The sequence below is a fragment of the Pelobates fuscus genome, chromosome 8 (assembly GCF_036172605.1).
Source record: "Pelobates fuscus isolate aPelFus1 chromosome 8, aPelFus1.pri, whole genome shotgun sequence".
Lineage (NCBI taxonomy): Eukaryota > Metazoa > Chordata > Amphibia > Anura > Pelobatidae > Pelobates > Pelobates fuscus.
In genome coordinates this window covers 119,854,492-119,868,865 of record NC_086324.1, presented here as the reverse complement: position 1 = coordinate 119,868,865, position 14,374 = coordinate 119,854,492, and the positions used below count along the sequence as shown (strand labels likewise).

The window sequence follows — 14,374 nt, the reverse complement described above, 5'->3', positions numbered from 1 at the left end:
TGAGGTCTTGTGTGATCCTATTTTAGGTGAAGAATTATTTGATTTTGTACGAATGCATTTTTTTTTTTTAAAGCACTGCCTCTGTTATAAGTAATCTCGTTCCATTTCAGGTGCAGAGCCATATTTAATTTTGCATACTGGTTGTGGGATTTAGTGTGTGAGTGTATGTATTTATACATAACATCAAGAAGAAGGAACATTAGAAGGTGGAGAAATACCAAGGACTTATGTGGAAAGTGAAGACCGTAGCAGTCCCAGTTGTGATAGGAGCACTCGGGGCTGTGACTCCCAAGCTGGGGGGAGTGCCTTAAACATATTCCAGCTGGGACATCGGAGATTGCTGTCCAAAAGAGTGCAGTTCTAGGAACAGCTAAGATACTGCGCAGAACCCTCAAAATTCCAGGCCTCTAATAGAGGACCCAAGAATGAGGAACAAACATTTCCACCCAGGATGGGCGAGAAAAACGATTATATATATTTTGACTGGATAAACCAAGTTTGGTGTGTTCCAAGAAGACAAAGATCAGTTGAGAGTGTTGCAGAACAGCAAATATATCCAATTGAAGATTGGCAAACACATGCAGCCAACTAAGGGGTGAATACTGTGGTGCCAAAGATTTATATATTTATCTATTATACCAAGACAAGGTTTTTCTTAAGAGTCTGCAAATTGATGGATTTATTTGAAGGCCTAGGGTAAACACAATTTTTTTTTTTTCTCCAGTATCCTAATGTGGACAATAACAGTGTGTAAACAAGTGTCACAATTTTGTTTAATCCTATGTGCAGGGCTCAGGTTCATCTTGCATATCTTCATTAAAGGGGACATATGCACCCTTGATTCTATATCGCTCCACGGATATAGGGGTTGCTCATATCATGGAGTTTCTTTCTGAAAATTGCCTGTCTGGATAATAATGCCTGACTGCTAGAGATATAGATATAGATATATATATTTATTTTTTTATTTCTATTTTCAGACTTTATGAGAAGTCTTGGCTTCCTTTGTGGAACTAGAAATAATTTGTCAATAGTGAATTCAATGATATAATTGATATGTACACTGATCAGTCACAGCATTAAAACTACCTCCCACTCATGCTGCCAATAGATGCGTTGAGGCATGGAATCCACAAAACCTTTGAAGTGTCCCGTAGTATCGGGCACCAAGACATTAGCAGCAGATCTTTTACTATCTGCAAGGTGGGGGTTCCATGGATCGAATTTTTTGTTCAAGCACATCCCACAGATGCTCAATTGGATTGAGATCTTGAGAATTTGGAGGAGACCAAGGCAACACACTAAACGGTCATGTTCCTCAAACCATTCCTGAACAATTTTTGCAGAGTAGCAGGGTGCATTATCCTGCTAAAAGAGGCTACTGCCATTAGAGAACAGCATTACCATGAAGAAGGGGTGTACGTTGTCTGACACGTACCACCTACCGAGAGATTGTTGCAAAGTAACATCCACTTGAATGCCAGGACCCAAGGTTTCCCAGAGCATACCACTGCCTCCGCCGGCCTGCCTTCTTCCAATAGTGCAACCTGCTGCACCCAGACATCCATCTGATCTAAAAGAAAATGTGAGTCATCAGACCAAGCAACCTTCTTCCATTGCTCCATGGTCCAGTTCTGACACTCATGTCCCCATAGAAGGTGTTGTCAGCAATGAACATGGGTCATCATGAGCACTCTGACTGGTCTGTAGCTGCACAGTCCCATACGCAGCAAACTGATGTACTGTGTGTTCTGACACCTTCCCATCATGACCAGCATTATGTTTTTCAGCAATTTGAGCGATAGTAGCGCCTTTGTGTGATTGAACCAGACTGGGTAGCCTTCGCTTTCCACATGCCTCAATGAGCCTTTGACGCCCATGACTGACAGTGGTTTAATTGTTGTCCTTCCTTGCATCACTTTTGGTATATACTAACCACTGCATAATTGGAACCCCCCACGAGACTTGCGGTTTTAGAGATGCTTTGACCCAGTCATCTAACCATCTTTATTTGGCCCATATCAAAGTCACTCCTATCTTTTGGCTTGCCCATTTTTCCTGCTTCCAACACACGGAATTCAAAAACTGACTGTTCACTTGCTGCCTAATATATCCCACTCCTTGGCATGTGCCATTGTAATGATATAAATGTTATTCATGTCTCCTGTCAGTGGTTTGAATGTTGTGGCTGATCAGTGTATGTGAACAGGTTGTTGATCCAAGAAAAAAAAAAAAAAAAAAAATCGGATTGCCATCATGGTGGCAAGAAAAAGGTTTTCCCTTTTAGTGGCACAATTGGAAATTGCTACAACTGTTAGTCTTTCTTTTGGATGGACAGCATGAAAGAATGGGTTTAAACTTTGAATTTAATGGACTTTAGTCTTTTTTTTAACCTAGACTATTATGCAACACATTTCTAGGGAGAATGTATTGCCTTGAATGTGCATTAAAAAAGTGATATCAGAAGAAATAAAAGCACTAGCCAGTGTTTTATCTATAAAACACAGAAACCACTATACAGAACATTTCCATAATGGAAATAGTGGTTTAGGATTGTTAATAGTAATATACACTACATACATACAATACACATACATTTTTTACCGTTTGAAAATAAACAAATACACATACCTTGCAGTTTCCAAGCTTTTCTTTGTTCTTCTTTGGCAACTTGCTCCATATCTTTGTCATATATGTAGTCCTGACACATAAAGCAGTATATACCCCCATACAATAGGTCTATGGCTGAAGACAAAACACAAATGAGTACTACTACAATATAAGCAAACGTGTTCTGTTACATCTCATATGTATGTTTCCCAGGGTATACTTAAAGCATTCTTTTCACCACACATAAAAAGAGTGCCGCTGAGGTTTACCAAGGAGTCCTGTGTCTGCCTCCTCTTTACACGAAGGGTCCTACTATCCATCTAAAAATGTATTAATTGGTCCATTTCCCAAACCTCATTTGCCCAATTAACATCTTCAATAGTGTGTTGTATACGATCTGTGCTATAATAAAAACAATCTTTCCTAATAACCCTCATTTTACCAAATTATAATTTAAATACATCACATTGCCAGATTTTAATTGCTCTACTTGCATAATACTATTATAGTTTAATATTGGTATTTACAATCAGGGCATGTATACTAAACGCTAATAAAGTTACATTGTGTTAGTGCGTCTTAAAAACCAAATATTACAAAAATCGAATTGTATACAACGATCACAAAATGTATTATAATAAACAAATCTGTAAATAGATTCATTTAAACATACATCCAACATTGCATCAAATACCAATATAAGCTAATACACATCAACGATAAATATAAAAATTATTTGTAATTAGTTTTCCAACACCCACAACAAAAAGGTTTTTTTTATATGCGTATACGCATGCATAAATAAAAAAAAAAATACAATATCACCCTGCTGATAGAATAAAAAAAATTATTAATACACAGGAATAAAACCATTATAAAAACAGAAGAAATATAAAAAATAACATACTTTAAAGGGACACTATAGTCACCCAGACCACTTCAGCTCAATGAAGTGGTCTGGGTACAATGTCCCTCAGGTTTTAACCCTTCACATGTTAAAAAAAAAAAATAAACTGAGAGAAACTGCTATGTTTACATTAGGGGTTATGCCAACCTCTAGTGGCTTTCTTCCTGACAGCCGCTAAAGGCACACCTGCAACGCATGGAGACATTGAATGTACTGTACATTATGCAGCACTGACCCAGGAAGTACATCTAGTGGGAGTTTGAGTGACTGCCGATGGAGGTATCCCTAGGCAGTAATGTAACCACTGCTTTTTTCTGAAAATGCCTCCAGGGACTGGCTATATACACCACAAACACATTAATAACTTTAAGTTACGCTGGCTTGCAGTAAATAGCCAAAACGTGAAAAATATAATTGGCTCATTTTAGCTGAAGACCCCCACCTGCAGAGCTTTGTTCTAACACAGCCCAGTATTGTGTATGTAGAGATGTAGCCATTTAAAAAAAATAAAAACATTTAATTAAAGTTTATTTCTAAAAAAAAAAAAAAAAAAAAAAAGGATTTTTTTTTTGGGGGGGGGGGGGGGACAGGAGCGAAGAAACAAGACCAAAAAAAGGACACACTGAATTACCTGTTTCACGAGTAATGTGATTTACATGCAAACATGCCCCTGCAACCGACAGTGTGCAATACGTACCGCTAGACAACTTCATACTCTAATGAAAATTATTATTTTTATTTATTTTTTAAATACATAATGTTACCCTCGGAACCAGATAGTTTCTGATACCACACCTGGAGCACCATGGAAGAAATCTGCAGTTCCTTTGGAGTATTTAAAATCCAAATTCTTAACAGTGTCGTTAGACCGGAAGTTTATTCAGGATCAGGAGAACAAAAATCATATACAACGATTCAGCCTCGAGCCTTAGTCATATATTATACTGAATAAATTACCTATTGTACCACACTGTGAAGCCTTTGGATTTTGTTTAACACAAAAAAATAAATTTAAAAAAAAAAAAAAAAATATTCTGCCTCTAAGTTATTTTAATAAGCATCCGAAATACCCAAGTTATTTCAATATTAAAAAAAAAAAAAAAAAAAAGTATTTAAATTAAAGACACTCTGCCGCCCTACAGTATTAAGTCTTAATGTAGAATTCAAAGTAGGACTTTTTTTAAAATAATGCTTCCATAATTGTTAGCTTTATTACCGTATTTTTCGCTCCATAAGACGCACTTTTTTCCCCCTCAAAAGTGAGGGGAAATGTCTGTGCGTCTTATGGAGCGAATATGAAGCTTTACTTACCTGTCTTGCAGCGTTGGCCGGCAGCACAGGGCGCACCGCGGTAGTGGAACTTGAATTTCATGTTCCGGTTTCCGGCGGGACTGAAAGGAAGTGTGCACAAGCTGAGTGCGCACTTCCTTTCAGTCCCGCCGGAAACCGGAACATGAAATTCAAGTTCCACTACCGCGGTGCGCCCTGTGCTGCCGGCCAACGCTACAAGACAGGTAAGTAATTATGGGACAAGGGGAGGGGGACAGTATGGGAGAGAAGAATATGGGGAGGGATGAAGTCTATGGGGGGGGGATGAAGTCTATGGGGGGATGAAGTCTATGGGGGGGGATGAAGTCTATGGGGGGGGATGAAGTCTATGGGGGGGGATGAAGTCTATGGGGGGGGATGAAGTCTATGGGGGGGGATGAAGTCTATGGGGGGGATGAAGTCTATGGGGGGGATGAAGTCTATGGGGGGGGGTGGATGAAGTCTATGGGGAGGGGGTGGATGAAGTCTATGGGGAGGGGGTGGATGAAGTCTATGGGGAGGGGGTGGATGAAGTCTATGGGGGGGGGGTGGATGAAGTCTATGGGGGGGGGGGTGGATGAAGACTATGGGGGGGGGGTGGATGAAGACTATGGGGAGGGGGTGGATGAAGACTATGGGGAGGGGGTGGATGAAGTCTATGGGGAGGGGGTGGGTGAAGACTATGGGGAGGGGGTGGGTGAAGACTATGGGGAGGGGGTGGGTGAAGACTATGGGGAGGGGGTGGGTGAAGACTATGGGGAGGGGGTGGGTGAAGACTATGGGGAGGGGGTGGGTGAAGACTATGGGGAGGGGGTGGGTGAAGACTATGGGGAGGGGGTGGGTGAAGACTATGGGGAGGGGGTGAGTGAAGACTATGGGAGAGAGGAGAAGACTATGGGAGGGGGGGACACTATGGGACAGGGGAGAAAAAAAAATATTCTGTACAAACTGTCCCATAGTAAGAAACACTATGGGACAGTTTGTTCAGAATATTTTTTTTCTGGGTTTCTTCCTCTAAAAACTAGGTGCGTCTTATGGTGAGGTGCGTCTTATGGAGCGAAAAATACGGTAATAAAGTTCATTCTCATTTTACACAGAAGATGATTTATAAATTTTTGCAATTTATGATTGCTCATATGCAAATAATAAACCTTTATGCTGTGGGTGTGGAAAAAAGTTACAAGTACTTTCATAATAATTTATGGACATGTATTAATATTATTAGTTTATATTGGTATTGGATACGAATATATGTATACGTTTAAATGAATCCACAACAAATATATTGCAATTACTACTTATGGCAAATGTTTGTAAATATAGTCATTTTTGTGGCTTGTGCCAAGGATCACACATGGAGGGAAATTTTTTTTAAAAAAAACCAGCAGGAGAGATCCAACCTTGAGGCAAGGGTTGTTTTTAAGGCTCTTACAGATCCAATGTAAAGTGTTAACTGCCTATATATTGCATAAAGGTTTTGCCAATATACTCATGGGTTCTCTTTATATTCATTTGCTGCATCTTCCAGTTAATGGGAAGAGGAATATACACCAAGAGTTAAACTGATCCCAAGAGCTGGTTTGAAGTAGCTTTGGGAATTGCAAGTGCATTACTTTAGACATAAGTCATTCAATAATACAGATATCCTGCACATCTTGTTTTTTGATACACCAGTATCATTTTTTGCTTAACACTTTTATATAAAAAAAAATTCCCCCAATTTAGGTTTACTTTTTGAAGGTTTTAAACACGTTAACTTACAGACTTTTGACCTTTCAAGTTACATGCATTCTGTGTGTACACACACACACACACACACACACGGAGAGAAATGCAAGCTTACCTAGGTTATGTCTTTTACCCTTTGCGTGCTCGTGGATATGTTTTTTCGTGAAACATCCAAAGAAAACACAGTATAAGCAAGAATGAAGTCTATTCAGGTGTGCACCACACATGTGACAGATACACGACTTAGCCTGTAGGGAAGAAAATAAAGTCCAAATTAGGCGGGTTTAGGAGGTCTTGTTTAGTTCTGCTTATTGAAAGGGAGACAACTGTAATGCAGTATTAGAAGAAAACGTTTTCAAATGCTAGAAGTTGGGCTCACCATTTTGCCAAGAGAAAGAAAAATAAAAATAAAAGTGTAGTGGCCAGATTACAGGAAAAAAGACCTTACTGTGTGATGGGGGAGTGGATGCATACAAACTGAATATCAGACAAAAAGTTATGAAGTTTGACTTATGCAATTAAAAGTTACATTTTTAGAGTTTAGAAAAATTAAAATTCTAGCCTTTAAGACCTGAGAGGACAGAAACAACCTAGGTATACCAACAAAATGGAACCCACAAGCAATACACTGAATTATTTTCTCTGCAGTTTCCCTAGAGACACAAATGCATAAATTATCTATTTAATTAAAGTATCCTCCATTTTCTTAGTATTCTACGATTTGCTTGCCTTCATGGTACAAGAATTGCAATTGTTTATATAAAAATTCAGGATTAAATATATATAAACACCATGTCAAACATTCCTAAACATCTTAAAAGAACATTTTACAAGAAAAAAAAAAAAAAAAAAGACAGAACAAACAATGGCAACATGTATTTTTAACTGGGATAGTGGTTATTACGTTTGTCAGTAGAATACACATATACACAATATAAATATATATAAGTCCCCCCCCCCCTCCTGCAAACTATGAAATACCTACCTATATTAGTTTCATTTTATGGGTATAAAATATTATTACATAGGTACTCCAATAGTCCTATTACAAAAGCTGTGAGCAAGATTTTACAGATATTGGGTGGTTCCTGACGTTTGACTCACTAACTGTACACAAACTGCAATGTAAAAGATGTTGCAATGTCTGTATAGTTTGAGAATAGCAAGCACAATACAGCCATTTCCTGCATTGCACCACTGCAGTGGCCAATTCCATTACAGCATTAAGGCTGCCAATTCTGCAGCACTGTTCAAAGATGCAGTCTAAAATCTATTACCTTAAACCTCCTCATTCCCGCGTCAGCAAAACGTGAAAGGTTTCTAATGTGCTATTAAGGCGACACACAGACCTAAGCTCAGGGCAAATTAAATTGATAGAGATGTGTTTTACCATTATGTTGCAGAAATGAGAAAGGGGGGTGGAGGGGGGCACATTCCAGACTACAACTGTTTAACCAGTATTGTGCAATTATATTTTGTGCACATTTGAAAGTAAACAAATGTGACTATTTCCCAGCATTCCTGAGAAACAGGGTATGGTTAACCAGTTTAAGCAGTCCAAAAAAAAAAAAATCACCACCCCAATCCCATTTGTAATCTTTAAGCATTACTTGCACAACTTCAAACACTAGTAGGCCACATACATTCTAAATGTATTTTCACATCAAAGGTTTTATACATTTCACTTTGACTTGAAGTATGGGGTTATTCACAAGAGGCCAAGTATATTCTTAATTAGCATGATTTGGGGAGAGTTACCAGAAGTGCACTTCTGATTCAGCACTTCCCACTATCTGTATGGGAATAAGCTCTATGGCTTTTTTTTTATGTATAATATATATAATTTTTTTTGTATTAATTATAAAGATACATGCACAAGAAGATGTGACAAAAATCCAGACAAGGCATACATCACAATGTCAGTGTATGGATGAAGTGATTATATGAATGCATAGATCTACTTCATATGTTGTACAGCGCTACGGAATCTGATAGCATTATATAAATAAAAATTATAATCTATCAAACCGTTACAATTCGCCATAATCTGTTCCAATAGGAATCACATACACAATTTTGTAGGAAAAGGTACAGAAATTCACCATTTACCCTTCAGCAAGACAATGGGCAGATACCTATAGTAAAATAATCCCCCAAGCCACACAGACCTCTGATATCCAAGAGAGTTCCAAAAATCTGCTCCCTTGTAATCCCATGTATCACAAACAGCAATGCAGGGGTTAATAATAGAGCAGGTGTTCATTGCTCCAAACCTCAAACCATTTGTTTCACTTTAATTATTTTCTATTTACCAACTGTGCTACAAACCGGCTGAAAACATCTGTTGAAGGAATATTAAAACACTTATGCAGTGTTGTACCTGTCCCTAGAGAGGAATATCATCCCCACCACAAATGTGTGGAGGTTTGAATAAAATCCACACACACACACACACTTAAACTGAGGCTCCATATATTATAGCCCCCAAAATGTAAGTTTTAATCAAAATTGTTATGAACTACTCAGTGATAGTGTTGGAATTTTTTATGAAATTCCAACTCAGTCAGGAGATGCACAAAGTAAAGTAAGAAATATTTCCGTACGCATTTTCCCTACGATTGACAAAAGGCAGCTACTGCAGTCAACTCAATTCCACACTGAGGATGGCGGAGTATATTGTCCATCAAGGCTCCCGCAGGAACCTCAGTGCACTGATGTACGCTCCTGTAGGTTGTAGCATCAGGAGTTGAATAAAGAAGTATACGGCGCCGCATTAAAAGGAGAGGTCACCATTGGCCTTTTCCTATTTTGCAGAGCTGCTTTAATTGCCGCCATCGTCATTGTTGCTTATTGATAGTCAAGTATTGTGGATGGTGTCTTTGTGACTCTTCCCCCAATCCTAGGGTTTATTTTTTTAGAATTCTGTCAAAAGCTGCTTATGATCAGTGAATAGGCAAGTTATGTAAGAGAAAAGTACAAGTGCAAAGCCCATGTACAGTCATAGTTCAAGATCCTAGAAGGTCCCATTCAGAAAAATGAAGAGGGGGAAGAAGGCGATGGTAATACATGTTTTAATGGCGTCCACCTGAGCCTTTAAAAGAAACACTACAAATATGTATTCATGACACTATAGCATGAAAAAAAAAAAAAACACCTATCTGTGGCTCCTGCCCCCGGCACCCAGTCTGCATTCTTGGCCGACATCAGAAGTGATGATCTGAGCCAATCGCAATGCTTGGATTGGCTGAGCTTGTCAAGGAGGCATACCAGGGGCAGACCCAGCACAAGCCAAACACAGCCTTGGCCATATAAGCATCTCCTCATAGAGATGCATTGAATCAATGCAATTTCACCATGCAGAGAGTGGACACACTGAGTGTCAGTGCTGCTGCCCCAGGAAGCACCTCTAGTAGCCATCCGAGGAGTGGCCAGTGGAGGTATCCCTATGCTGTAATGTAAACAATGCCTTTTCTCAAAAAGGGTTTACTGCAAAAAGCCTGAAGGGAATTATACGCACCAGAACAAGTACAATAAACTATAGTAGAGTCCCTTTAAGTGTTAAGCAATGATTGTCCGAGCAGCAACAATTGGTAGAGGTTAAAATGATGTTCTCAGCCTATTACTTGCCACCCTTTAAGTGTAATGTTTCTGAAAAATATGTACATTTCTGGAGAATTACTTGCTATGGGCCACCACTGGTCTGAGGAGTGCATCCGCTGACACTATTGCTGCTGTTTAAAGAAATGTTCAAATTATTTGCGAGCAGCCAGACTTACACCAGGGGGAGTCTACATAAACCAGGGCTTGGAATCCAAGAGCCAGCTAAAAGTTAGCAGACTTTTTTTTTTTCCTTTTAAACTATTAAAGTATCATTTTCAACAAGAAAAATGCAATTCTTAAAAGGCACCCTAGTCACCAGAACCACTACAGTTTAAAATGTGAAAAGGCAGAGTTTACATTGCTGTTTAGTAACACATCTAGTGACAGTCACACCTAGATGACCATTAGAGTCCTAAATCAGAGCTGCATGCTATGCATGGAGGCGCTGAATGTTCCTCATAGGGATGCATTAATTCAATGCATCTTTATGAGGAGATACGCTGCTGTGTTTTGCAGTAATATCCTCCCAATGCTTTTATATGGGAAAGCATTGGCTCAGCAGAGAACATAAAGATGGATTACCTCAGTCATGGAGATGGTACCAGCCACAGCAAAACTGGCACTGTGGAAAAAAAGTAAAAACACCTTTATCATGCGATTAGAGGGGGATGGTACCCAAGACATTCTCTCACACACACACACTTTAATTTTTTTTATTAAAGGGACACTCCAGGCACACAGACCACTTCTGCCCATTGGAGTGGTCTGGGTGCCAACTCCCACTACCCTTAACCCGGAAACACTAATTATTGCAGTTTTCATAAACTGCAATATTTACCTTGCAGGGTTAACAACTCTAGTGGACTAGAGGGCACTTCCTGCTTCATAGCACAGGTTTTCTGTGCTAGAGCGTCGCTGGACGTCATCACGCTGTGTGAGGACCTCCAGCATCGCTCAATTCCCCATAGGAAAGCATTGAAAAGCATTTTCAATGCTTTCCTATGGAGAGCTCTAATGCGCATGCTCAGCTGGCGGGATCAGTCTCCCCCGTCGGCTGACGCGATGAAGGGGAGAAGCGGCGGCGACCCGAAACCACCGCCGAGGGATATCGGCAGAGGGTCTCAGGTAAGTCACTGAAGGGGTTTTCACCCCTTCAGCAACCGGGGATGGGTGGTGAGAGGGAGAGGTGACCTGCAGTACCAGGAAAACGGATTAAAGTCCATCCAGCCTCCCTACCTTTGGGAGAGCAGAGTTGATCTTACCCTGAGGTCCAGTGTGCTGCACTCTATAATCTTTCTGCAGTTCCTCTCTTCGCCACTGCGTGCTCTCTGCAGTGATGCCGGGGCCAGAGTGACGTCATATTTCGGCTCCGGTATCACTAAACGCATGAGGGAGCAGAGTGTAACTTTAGGAAGATTAGTGCTCCCTCATGCGCAGACTTCAAAGTTTCCCGCAACAGCTGTGTTATCTAAAGGGCAGACAAATCCTGGGCGCCAGGGCGAAATTTCTAGTTGCCACGGTGACCTGGCAATTGGGATTTGTCGTGCCCCAACTTAAAATGTTAAAGAGACACTCCAGAACCCTAAAGCACTTTAGCTTGCTGAAAAGCTTTGCGTGCGAAGAGTGTGTCCTATTTATTTCATTTTGGATAGTGCAGATTTCAATGGAAACTGACACTTAAAAATGAAACTGGTTAACCCACCACCTGGATTTTCAAGCAGACAACAGGTCCTGTCACTTCCTGGTTTGGTTAGCCTATTTGCACTGAACTCAAGAAGAAGAAATTGCCCAGAGCACCTCTTTGCAAAGATTTCTTATTGAGGTGCATTGGGAATTCTGTGACTTAATAGTCACGAAGTCTGGGTAGGATTAGAAGAGGCCTGCCGTTTTTGATGAAAATATGTGTCATATGTGCACGGATGTTTTCATTCGGGCAATATCCAATAGTCATTTATTTTGTATTGGGGCAGTGGAGTGTCCCTTCAAAATCTGATTTACTCTCAAAATGAATAAAGCATCAGTGGATTCTGGACACCTATAACACTTCATTCACATGATTGTACTGTAACCAGTGTAGTTTACTGAAAGGTGAAAGGAGTCTGTAGATACTATCCAATATTTGGGGAGAGAAGAGAAGACACCACACACTATCAACATTGGGCTGGTACTCAGACCACAAATGACATGATTTACTCATCCACCCGGTTGCCAACACGGAGTTGTCTACCAGTTATTTGGTGCCATCCCTGGTGCCCTGTGTGAGTGTTTCTTTAAGAAGCATTTGTTTAGTGTACAGTAATGCAAAACTCTGGCACACATGAACCAAGTCCACTAAAGCACACCTCCGTGCATCTGTCCTTCACACTGCTTATATAAGCTCTGTTGGAGCCTCCATAGCATTGCCTGGATTTTCTAATAAATGGTGCCAATATTTGTTATGCGGCTTATTCTTTCTTGCCAGGAGTCAGTTTTTACTCAATTAAAGATTTTGAACTAGACTACACCATTAAAATATGAATACAGCATTCCATAAGTATGACATTGTTTAATGGTACATATAACTTAGTGTGTACATTTTGATATACTGTCATATGCTCGCAAGTTTTGTAAACTGTCGTCTTTATCTGTAAGAACCCTCTGTTATAATAAAAATATACAATGAAAAAAAACAAAAAAAACAAACGACATTTTGTGTATACATGCAGCTTTAGACAACCAGCTCTTTTCACAGAGGATCTCAGTCTTCACCAAAAGCAGTTATATTTAGTGCTTGGTTGCAAGAATTATTATTATCAAAGACTGCCTGGGACTATGTAGCTCATCAGGCAATATTTATCAAATCGAATATCAGTGAAAAACAAGTAAACATGCATACAAGAAAATAGAGCAGTGATAAGAGAATTGGAAATTCTTCCAAATTGACTTTTGTTTTTCTATTTACAACAGTATTAATTTAACTGGGCACTAGTCCTCTTCTCTATGTATGCTCTTCCAGGCCAATCTATGGCAAAGGAAAGGTATGTTTGTTCAGGTAGGGTCAGTGACTAGTCCATTGAACCATTTCCCTTTTTAGGCCTAAAAAAAAAAAGCATTAAACACACTATAGCAATAAACAGGCATCACATCCCATTTTCTTTACCGCTCAATAGCATCAAACTGCAGATGTGAGGAGCAAATTCAAAAGGTAAGCGAGCCAGTTCCTGTGTATGCCGCATTGTCTCTATGAGGTCTATACTTTGGATCATGCGCCATGCTCGTTTCTTAATACTAGCCATAGGTAATGAATAGAGAAGGTTGACCTACTCTTTGTTCCACAATTACTATACTTGCATACAGTAACCCATGTCTGGCTTTAAGACTTACCGGTGGTATGTATCTTGTAGTAAGCCCCCTTTGAAGTTGTGCTCTGACATTCTTCCTTTAGTGGCCTTTCAGAGTCTACGAGATTGTTTTGTAGTTATCAATATTAGCCTTTTAACAACTAAATACACAAGCTGATGTTGGTACATATAGTATCCTAATAATGCCTCATTAGTTTACATATTGTTTTCCTTCTTTTGCCGAATCACTATAGCCAGCAATCCTGGCACTGTCAGTCTGCTGAACCAGAAACAGCAAGTGCCATAGCTACAGCCACACTAATGAATGAATGGCATAGTTGATCAAGTTAAGCAACCCAAACGCCATATTACTTTAAAAAAGGTACACAACCCCATAAAAACACTTTAGCTTTTAAAGTGCTTTACAAGATAACCGCATGTTCCCTCTGCCTTATTTTAGTATTGACTTCAAGAGAAACAGGCACTTTTAAAAAGCTCTTGAGAGGAGCTTTTTGAGCATACATTTGGCTAGATCACTAATGGTGATCTGCTAAAGGCAGAACACAGCTACAGCAATCAGACCACCTTGCCACTGGATTATGGACATATTGTAACCCCCACCCCACCTCCCCACCAAAAACCCACACAAAATTATTAGAATTGAAAGATTAACTACTTTCCAAATACTGTGGACTGGACAGTGGTTTAAGCTTGCAATTCTAAAACTCAGTATTAAACTGAACCATGAACAAGTAATTAAAGGGTCACTATAGGCACCCAGACCACATCAACTAATTGAAGTGGTCTGGGTGCATAGACCCAGGTCCCTTAACCCTGCCAAGCTTATTATTACAGTTTTAAAAAAATTAAAATTAAAATTAACTGCAATAATTCGCTTTGT

The 14,374-nt window shown here is 39.7% G+C and overlaps 1 protein-coding gene across 3 annotated transcripts in view; it reads right to left on the bottom strand.

Annotated features, from left to right (window-relative positions):
• USP22 (ubiquitin specific peptidase 22) overlaps positions 1 to 14,374 on the bottom strand; it is a 41,675-nt gene that overhangs the window by 18,798 nt on the left and 8,503 nt on the right. For 2 of the 3 annotated variants that reach the window (XM_063430239.1, XM_063430240.1), the window contains exons 4-5: positions 6,669 to 6,801; positions 2,632 to 2,745 (exon numbers count right to left, since the gene is read on the bottom strand). In XM_063430239.1, coding sequence (XP_063286309.1) covers positions 2,632 to 2,745; positions 6,669 to 6,801 — 247 coding nt within the window. Of the gene's footprint in view, positions 1 to 1,445; positions 1,574 to 2,631; positions 2,746 to 6,668; positions 6,802 to 14,374 lie in introns of those variants that run through there. The other variant, XM_063430241.1, reaches the window with a different exon arrangement.